Source organism: Alternaria atra (genome assembly GCF_907166805.1).
Source record: "Alternaria atra isolate CS162 genome assembly, contig: 32, whole genome shotgun sequence".
Classification (NCBI taxonomy): Eukaryota; Fungi; Ascomycota; class Dothideomycetes; order Pleosporales; family Pleosporaceae; genus Alternaria; species Alternaria atra.
The window spans coordinates 162,373-171,808 of NW_025091331.1; the positions used below are offsets into that span (position 1 = coordinate 162,373).

Here is a 9,436-nt window from a genome sequence, read left to right on the forward strand (position 1 = left end):
AAGACGAGACGGTAATCGTTCCGAACAGTTGCATTTCGCGTCATCTACGGTAATATGTTGGTGGTAGATTTGCACTTCACGGCTACTACGCGGTACGTTGCAGTTGGCGAAGGAACTTTGCCGTAGCTTCGTAATGGATCCTATAGAATACCCACATTTCCCACCCACTCAAGGAGTTCTTGAAGCCCATAGCATTGACAGTCAGACTAGCAGTACTGTTGTTGAAGCATTATTAGCGCATACCCATTGTGGCTGTACAAAGTCCTTCTTAAGGGTCCTTGTAATGATTCTCGCTAGGTACATGATCTGCGCCCAAGAATACAACTCCTTCAGGGCAACTCTGTGGCCAGTGCGGGTCGGCCATCGTTCCGCTAACGGTGGCGGTGTTGGATATGGCTGGCGTGATTTGTCCCCCCGTTTTTGAGATTTGTCCCCCCAATTCCGACGAGACATCTTCAATCTCATATAACTCATCACCCACATTAGCGAATTTTTTCGGTCGACCTTACATAAAGCTTTAGATCTTGCAGAATCTTTCCTAATGTTCAAAAATGCTAAAATTATCCGGCGTTGTGATTAAATCGCGTGTAGAAATTAATGACTTATTCCGAGTAAATGCGGACTTCAACTCTAATTAACTAGTCAGCCTTACGGTCAGAATACTCAACCTTAATACAGAGAATAGTTCAGAGAGCAACTAATATGAGGAAAGCTTTAAAACCAAAAATTACACTCGATGTTGTGGTAGAATTGCGCTGTGAAGCGTGGAGCTGCGATTTTTGGGGGACAAATCACGCCAGCCGTCTTCTTTATCTGGCACTTCAAGCAGGCGGACTTGGAACTAGCACAGAAGCACAACAGCCTCTCGAGCTTAAGCGCCGTGCTCGGGATAGGATGATGATACAACAAGCTGTAAGTTGACGGACTTTCGACAAGATGCATGAGCTTTCGACGCACCTACTGCTAGCTAAAGCGAGGCGGTCGCGTGATGCTTATACCAAATTGTCGTATTGCACGACAAGCCGAACCTATTTCTAAAAGACATTAAGGAGATAATACTCTTTATAGCTTAAGGCTGCTATTCCGAGAATATATACTCTTATGATCCGTTGTTGAGTTTGTTATGTTGGGGAGTGTCTGTGGCGTCCCGCCACACAGGGTGTCCCGCTACGTAGGGACGGACGTTAGGGACACACCTTAGTTCAAGCACTCGGTATGACATGCACGGTGTCGCCCTCTTCTTGACACGACCTTGGAGCTACACCCCGTTAGCAATAGTTGCCACCTTTCAATCAAACGATGCTTACCTTTAAGCTGTTGTGCCGCTTTTTGGGAACCATCTGATCACACTGCTGGGACATTTTGGAAAACTCTGGTGCTGACAGAATGAAGAAGGGTAAGAAAGAGACGAGAAAGAGCACAGAGTATAAATAAATGATCTCAATGTGCCTCCGATATGTTGCGGCCAGTAAATGATATCTGTTACGCGCCGCCATGACTGTGGCACTGCAACAACTAATCTATTTATGAATTGATACTAGTCTTTATCTCGAATACTACATAGCTAATCAGAAGAAGCCTGTCCTGACGCGGGACCTTTTTGAGTCATGAGCGCGTCCAGAGTTCTGAATGGCGCTGAGACGTTTCGCAGGAGTGGCAGGTAGTGGCTTTTCCGATACTACATGATCGAGGGTACCAAAAGGCTTTACAAGACTTTGGTCTTCGATTAATTTCCTTAAACTAGTCGGGAAGCCACTTAGAGGTCTTGTTGTACTGGTGATACCTCCTAGAGAAAATGCAATTACCTCGTCCATACTTTCCACGCGAAAGTTAACTCGTCTTTTGAATGGTGGGAGTCCCTTGGGTATGAACTGAACACATAGAATAGGAATACCCTAAATAAGAAACCACGAAGAGGTTTCTAGTAGCTGATTGTACAAGTAGCGGAGACCTTCGACTGGGAGATCAAGGCGACAGTGGATGTAGCCCAAGCAAAGGTAACCATCTCCGTCAAGGATGGGCATAGCGTCCAACTCAAAGTAGAACATGGAAGCTAGCATTGAGTCCACCACTGACGTTAAAGTGATCTTATCCTCATCGATCTTTCGTAGGGCTACCGCCTTGAGACCGGGTATCTGCTTTGCATCGTCTAAGCTAGGCTCGGGGCCGGTGAACTTTACGTTTAGCCGGTGGTACCTAGGACGTACCCTCGGATCTAAAGAATTGTAGAAGCGTATCCATGCGTCTTCGCCGTTCAGATTTCGCATAAAGCTTTTGAACAAGCGGGTATAGAAACGCGGGATAGCAAGTCCTAAGCTCGCCGACTCCGCCGCAAACCCGGTACCAAGTGAAAGAGCGAAATCAGGACTTTCTTTGCGGGGCCAAAGGAAACGAGTTTCCCACTGAGCTATGCTGGCTGGGTTGTTATGTTGTAAACCCCCATCTTGGTAGGTGCCTAGGCTGCCTACCGCTTGCGGTTTGAAAAACCAAGGCGCGGCCGATGTGCAACATGCCCTAGGCCTGTTAGTTCCTGACAGGTGATAAAGAAAGAGGCAATCGTGTCAACTTACGCATCACTGACAGTAATATCGTTTTGCGCTTTCTCAGCGCGAACGACATCGTACCCTATTGACGGTGAATAAAGACTTGCTACGATGAGGCCATACACTTACCAACATCTTTAGGCCGTTTTCCCCCATTGTAGTTAGTGAATAACCATGGAAGCGAATCATCAACCGCAGTAGTGGTGACAGCAACCTTGGTGTCGTTCCGCAGCGGGTTGAACATCTGCAAAGGAGAGTTGAACGTCTTCCTAAACGCTTCCTGAACAGCAGCGAGACTGTACTGGCCGTCCTCAACATATGCAACAATAAGTTGAAGAGTCCTTGATATTAAGGCTTTTCGTCTGCCGAATGTCTTTGCAGCCACTTGCTCGTACCGCTCTATGGACTCCGTTGCGCCCCATTGTAACAAGAACATGCCTATAGCAACAAGACCGCCTGCAATAGTCAGTTACATCGACCAAGTAACTTGATATTCTTACCAGCTGAGGTGCCGCATACGAAATCGAAGTGATCCTTGATCGCGCAGCCTAGCGGCGCAAGTGTGCGGTCGAGATGCTGAAGGAAGACAAGGGGAATCACGCCTCTAACGCCGCCTCCATCTATACTCAGCGTGCGTATGCCCGCTGTTGGAGGTACAAAACGAAATATACAACTCTTGTAATTGACTCCACATAGAATGCATTCTGTGAGCTCAAAGGTGTTTCTCTCGGAGCGGGAGCGAGCTCCAAAAATGCGAATACATGTATCGCATAAGGCATGGCCGCATGTAAGCACCTTCTCTGGCATGCGCAGGAAGCAGGAGAAGCACGTCCGATGGCTCTTAAGATCTGCTAGGTGGGTATGATTTGCCCTCAGGGTTTGACAGTGAAGCTCCCTTGTAGATAACGTGTCGTTGACGTACGTCTTGAAGACATCTTTGAACTCTTGGAGCACTGCTGACACAAACTTACGCTGGATGTCCTCAAGCATCGTATAAGTAGCGATGGCCGCTTTGCACGGAGCAGAGTATAATGCATCGAAAAGATAATCAGGCGCGAAGTCTATACCGGTCAGCTAATTTCAGACTAAGCAGGCGCTTATCCTACTATGAGATCCAGCCATTTTCAATCTGGAAGAAAGCGATATGGCAGCAGACCAGCCAGCGGATTAGGAGTTCCTTAAACCGATCTAAGCGGCGGGCGAAGACGATTGACTTCATGTCCTGGTAGTCGGATATCGACGGCTGGCTCGTATCCACCGAGTCTCCTCGGAAGGATTTACTTTCGCCGGTAACCTTATCGATCTTATGTGTCGAGTCGAGGTGGTCGAGCGCTGTAGAATTGCCATTCGACACTGCTGGAAGCTCTTGCTGACGGCGCTGTTTTTCACAGAGGTAGCAATACCATACACGTCTCCCATCTTTTTTGGCCTGTAGATCTTCACCGTATATCCAGATCACCGACGTTCGCTTCTTTGTTGCTTTAGGGCCCTTCGCTAGCACCGCACAGCGGATATACTGCTCCCCCTGGAGCTTAAACTCATCTGGCTGAATCAGAGCTTCTGGGTCGCGACGGGGGTTAATAGATTCAGGGGCAAGAATAATATGATCAGACTCGGAAGACTTAGAGGAAGAGCGAGCGAAGAACTGAGTAATTGTTGATGCGGCCATTTTAGGATGTCTGCCGCCGCTGAGTGGGTTCATACCATTTTTAACATATTAGCAGTCGTAGGTCCCGCTGGCCTGCCAGATTCATTGTTGAATGCTATTAGGTAGTCATTGGACTAGATGAACTCCTTCTGAGAACGCGCTTCTGGGGTAAAGCGTACCTGAAGCAAGAACGCCGAAGATGTGACTCACTCTTCCTTATTAGGTTAAGTTGCTTCCTAATTAGGCATGGTCCATTGGCGCTCCAGGAGCCTCCAGACCTCTCGATCCAGTCCAGTCCAAATTTCTCAAACTCCGGATCCAGTCCAGCCAAATCCAGTCCATCCAAATCCAGTCCAGTGCTAGTCCAGTCCAATTAGATCACTGCCTGCATGGGTACCAGTGGCAGGCATGCTTGACAGATTGTTGCATAATGGCGTTCTTGCCAATAATATAGCCACGTCTCATGCCCCTGTCTACTATCACATTGTGGATCCGTGCGCCTAAACCCTAGGTCCTTTGTTCTGCCTTTAGAACCTTGCCTATTGAAGGACTATCCTGTATTGCTTCGGGTCTGCTGTCAGCTAGAGGTGAACTCGCCCATCTATGCCTAGCTCTATTATAGAACAGCGTTCATTCACCATACTATGTCTTATCAAACAGCACTTGACACATGCACAAGATTACGACAGAAACAAGAACAGGCAGGCAAAACTAAAGCTCGCACAGCGTTGTTAACAGTTCTCAACGCGACTTCAGAAGTTACGGACCTTTCTAGAAACTGCATCCCGGCATTCCAACACTCTTCAGCCCAGCGGCCGACTGCCGCCCGCAACCGGCGTCTTACTTTTATCCCAGCGTCCCACTCTTGCGCTAGACTAGCTAGATCCAGCCGCTGAAGGCGTGACCGCCATTGCTCTCAGTTTGCTATTGGCTACCATGGCCTGTTAGATATTGTTGAGATGTGTGACGATGCTGTCACATCTACATGTCATTCGGAAACGAACCCGCCTCTTGTACTAAGATCTGCAACACACACGCACGGAGAAGCGCCACTCGCGCCTAAGATTCCCTAAACATGGTCTTTCCTTGCCAATCATCCACTCATGCTCAGCATCAGTTATACCAGGTAGAGCTTCCTCTCCGTGGTGAGCTAGGCCGTATCAGGCAGAACTGTAGCGCGCCTTGAGGAGGTGCATAGTGCTTTGGCAGGCGTTCCCGTTGGGATATGTACGGTGGTAGTATTGTACTAACGAAAAACCCATTGACTAACTATCTAGGTACTATTATACATTAAAATTTGTAGTCAAGAGATTATTCCAAGGTTACGTAGCACTAGTATTCTGAACCTGCTGAGCCGCTCAGTGGAAGAACAGCTCTCTTCTTCTTAAATGGATCACGCGACTCTACATCTGGCATATCTCCTACGTTGACCTTGACATTTTCAATCACAGATTCGTCGTCGTCGTCAACCTCCATAGGATCATTCTCTTCGGGCCGCTTGATCATCCTCTCATCATCTGGAAACAGCCATGGGTGGCTTTCAAAGTCCTCCGAAGTCAAAGGGAGCTTTGTCTTAGGATGCCTTCTTTGTGCCTTGCACGCCTCGAAGTACTGCTGTCGTTTGTAGTAGGCTGGGATCATGATCGCTAAGTGCTTTTCTGCATACTTTTTCCCAGCGAGTTGGATGAACTCGGTTTTGCTTAGCCAATCAGCCTGTGTAATCCCCTTATACGCAACGCGGACGTAGGTATCAGGCTGACGCTGCTTTGCGCCGGCGCGGCTAACATAGCCTTCCGCGCGTGGCATGACAACACAGGGACCGATCCCTATCAATGGGTTATTCTTAAGGCCTTTCTTCCTTTCCTTTATGTTGAAACTGATCTCCTTATCTTGTGGCATACTCTCAGCACCTCCTGGACCTAGGTCAGTTCCCTTGATTACCCTGAAGTATTCCCATTTCTCTTCTCCTATACCAGCGTCAATGATAAAGCGATGGAATCTGGGGTTGTCGGAAATCGAAGCGCGAGTTGCTACCAACGGTCCGTATTCCGTCTCACCGTTCCCGTATGCGAAAGGCTCAACGCGGTCGTTATCTAGTGACATCGAATCTATGTCCAGATCGAGTAGATTCTCATCTGTCAACTGGCCAGGAGAAGATTCCTGTATAGGAAACTGAGTTTGAGTTCTTGAGGTAGGAGCAGGAGCAGGAGCAGGATCAGGATTCGGGGTATCGTCCGGTGCTTCGTTTGTCTCGAGTGCTGTCAAAGTGGCTTTAGCTGGCTCTTCACTTCTAAGTTGCTCCATCAACCTCTCGAGATTCTCTTGGACCTGGTCAGGATTCCCCTTCTTCCACTGGTCCACCATCTCCACTAATATCGCCATGGGCACACAGTTGACGTCTATACCAATGCCATTTGCTTGGTTAGAGTTCTGCAAAGTCCTGTTATGTCTCTTTATCGTGGTCAAGTGCTTGTCCACTACTTCTGCGTGTTCCTCCGATAGAACGGAATCATCGCGCACGATTTCAACAAGATCGTATACAGGGCGGGAAGCTAGTTCCCATGCGTTGATCTGCTCCAATGTTGGTCGCTCGATTTGGGCTCTCAGCTTCTGATATAGCTCTTTGTGTTGATCCGAGGATTCGAGAAAGTTGTTGAATGTCGTCATTGCTGTAGGAGACGTGACAAACGATGGGGAAATGCCTATGTCGTTCGACAATTCCTCCATGAAGATTAACACCCCACGAAGAAACTCTTCAATCTGGTGCTCGTTTAATTGCATGTCCTCTTCAAGCTGGAGTGCCTCTTGTTCAAATTGCAACTGTTGCTTTCGCCCTTTGGCCGACTTCATCTGCTTCAAAGCCTCAATGCGCTTCTCTTCTAAGTGCTTCTGCGACGGCAATTCATTGATCTGCGAGAGGTGCTTGCCGAGCTCAGAGATGGAGTTATAGAGTCGCTGTGCAGGAAATTCGTACTTGTTGATCATCTCTTGTCTGGTATCTTTCCCATTCTTCTTGCGGTTCTCCAGTCCGACCTCATCTCGAAACCTGCTCTCAATCTCCACCAACTCGTTTTCGATAGTCTCATTTGAAGCCTGAGGATTCCGTTCGACAAAAGCTCGCCTCTCACGTTCTTTCTTCTGAGGCCACTGAGCCATGAAAAGCTCAGCGGCTTTCTTCTGTCCAGGTGTTGATATGACGCTGTCAATGTACTTGATGATCTTTCTGTCAGCCGTATCAATTTGGGTCTGATGGCTTTTAGGGATTTTGGTACCAGCCGTTTCTCGCCACCAGGATTTTACGGTAGGATACAGTCCTTGCCAGATCTTCTCAACTTCTGCCGGACGCTTAGACGGCGGTGCTCTAGCTTTGCGTGCCTCAGTGTAGCCGCGAATCCCTTCGTTTTCGATATTTAGCTTCGTTTGTCGATCCTTCTTCGCTCTGCGTGCTTTTGTCTTTGCTCTATGCTCTCTTTTCGCATCGGGGTCTTTATAGAGCTCAGCCTTCCATCTCCGTTTTGATTCCTTCCTGGCCTGCCTCGATGATTCATTCTCATCAGGATCAGCTTCAGATTCAGAATCTCCCGAGCTTGCAAAAGGATCTTCCTCCTCCTGCTTATCCCGAGAACGAGAAGAGACACTGTCACCGCGCGAGACTGATTGAACATCGCCATTATGGTCTTCGGTGGCCTCGACCTCTTTTTGAGTAGCCTTGCCCTTTCCTTTCCCCTCGATGTCACTGGGCACGTTTTCTACTGTTGGTTCCTTGGCCTTGGCTATGGCCTTCACTTTCTCATTCTTAGATGATTTGGCGTTATTCGTTGTATGAATATCGCCTCCGCGAGATGAAGAAGGAGGGTAGGCGATCTGCGTGTCCATGGTGTAAAGTGTTTTGGGTATCGTGATGTGTATAATAGTAGATACTGAGACCTGCTCAACGTTAGGTAATGGTTTCTGCTGCATCACTAGCCGGCACACAGGTGGGTTTTATAGAAATCCTGTTTCAGAATGTTTCTCGTTGTGCAGCAACCAAGATACAGAAGCCAGTAACCGAATGGGGTTATTTGGTAATACAGGCGCAGGAAAACTGTATCGTAGTCCCTCCTTGACTCGAAACCCGCTTTCCAGTCACACTGTTTCCAGACACCCGCATTTGAGCACGCAAGGGTGCGCTACTTAAGAAGAGACTTAGGCCGTCCGAAATGCGTGCAGAGATGATGGCTAAGCTTCACTTTCTACTAGCGTATTTTAGCACCATTGTGCTGGCTTCCACAACGTGCGTTACCCCGTCCTCCTTGCAGGCGATCTCGAAGCGGGACTTAGCCGCCGAGTCCCGCGCATCGCATGCAACGGCGTTAGCTAGCTCTCTTACATTACATGGGCCTTGGAACACTACTTCGCTTCGGGGCTGGAACGCGACACACATTCCACAATCTACGGGCACTGCAACTGGGTCTCGACCTACAACTACTGTCACTGTCGGTGAAGCAGGGGAACTTGTCTTCTCGCCGTCATCGTTGAACGCTTCTGCTGGTTCAATCATCGCTTTCAATTTCCTAGGACTGAACCATACATTGACTGAGAGTGAGCTTTGGAATCCATGTCACAGCAGCCAGAAATTCGACACTGGATTTCGACAGTACAATCCGGCTAACGTGAGCGGAAAATTCATCGTCGAGATCGAGGTTACGAGTCAGGAAGCGAAATGGTTCTTTTGCGCTCAAACAGCAAAGCGCTCTCATTGTCAGGCGGGGATGGTGTTCAGTCTGAATCCACACGGAGCGCATGCTCAATTCCTCCACAACGCCTTAGCGAGCGTTGAAGCCACAGCAACGCCGACTAACGGTGTATGCGAGCTGCCCTCAGTTCATCTAACAACAAGCAAAGCAAACACGTATCTAACACCTACTAGTACGTTGTCCGCAAACTCCAGTATCAGCTCGGTAGCCATAGCTCCGCCCATCTTTAGTTCCACGGGTACGACAATGAGGTTTAGTGTGTGGTCCATGTTCGCCCTCGCGCTTCTATAGATAGATAAACGCAATACAATAGTTGATTATAATGTTCTAAACGTACGTTAAACCTATGGTTCATGTATCGCGTAAGAAGAAGCGGTGACCCTATGATCACCTCTGGTATGTGCCTTCGTGATTTGTACAATGTTACGCGTTGCTGTCGCAATCTATTCCTGCCCTTTACCCTTCTCACGCTTGGCATTCGCGTCGTTTTGAGTACAGCTTCGTGTAAC

At 48.4% G+C, this 9,436-nt stretch overlaps 2 protein-coding genes across 2 annotated transcripts; both read right to left on the bottom strand.

Moving 5' to 3' along the window:
• Positions 1-1,895: 1,895 nt before the first annotated feature.
• Positions 1,896-3,533, bottom strand: ALTATR162_LOCUS9818 (uncharacterized protein; the record flags this gene model as incomplete). Its single annotated transcript, XM_043317454.1, has 4 exons — positions 1,896-2,514; positions 2,571-2,625; positions 2,673-2,999; positions 3,044-3,533. The coding sequence occupies 4 exons, from the start codon at positions 3,531-3,533 to the stop codon at positions 1,896-1,898; spliced, it is 1,491 nt and encodes a 496-aa protein (XP_043173389.1).
• Positions 3,534-5,523: 1,990 nt separating this feature from the next.
• Positions 5,524-8,067, bottom strand: ALTATR162_LOCUS9819 (uncharacterized protein; the record flags this gene model as incomplete). The annotated part of the gene is made up of 1 exon (XM_043317455.1): positions 5,524-8,067. The coding sequence occupies one exon, from the start codon at positions 8,065-8,067 to the stop codon at positions 5,524-5,526; it is 2,544 nt and encodes an 847-aa protein (XP_043173390.1).
• Positions 8,068-9,436: the final 1,369 nt, after the last annotated feature.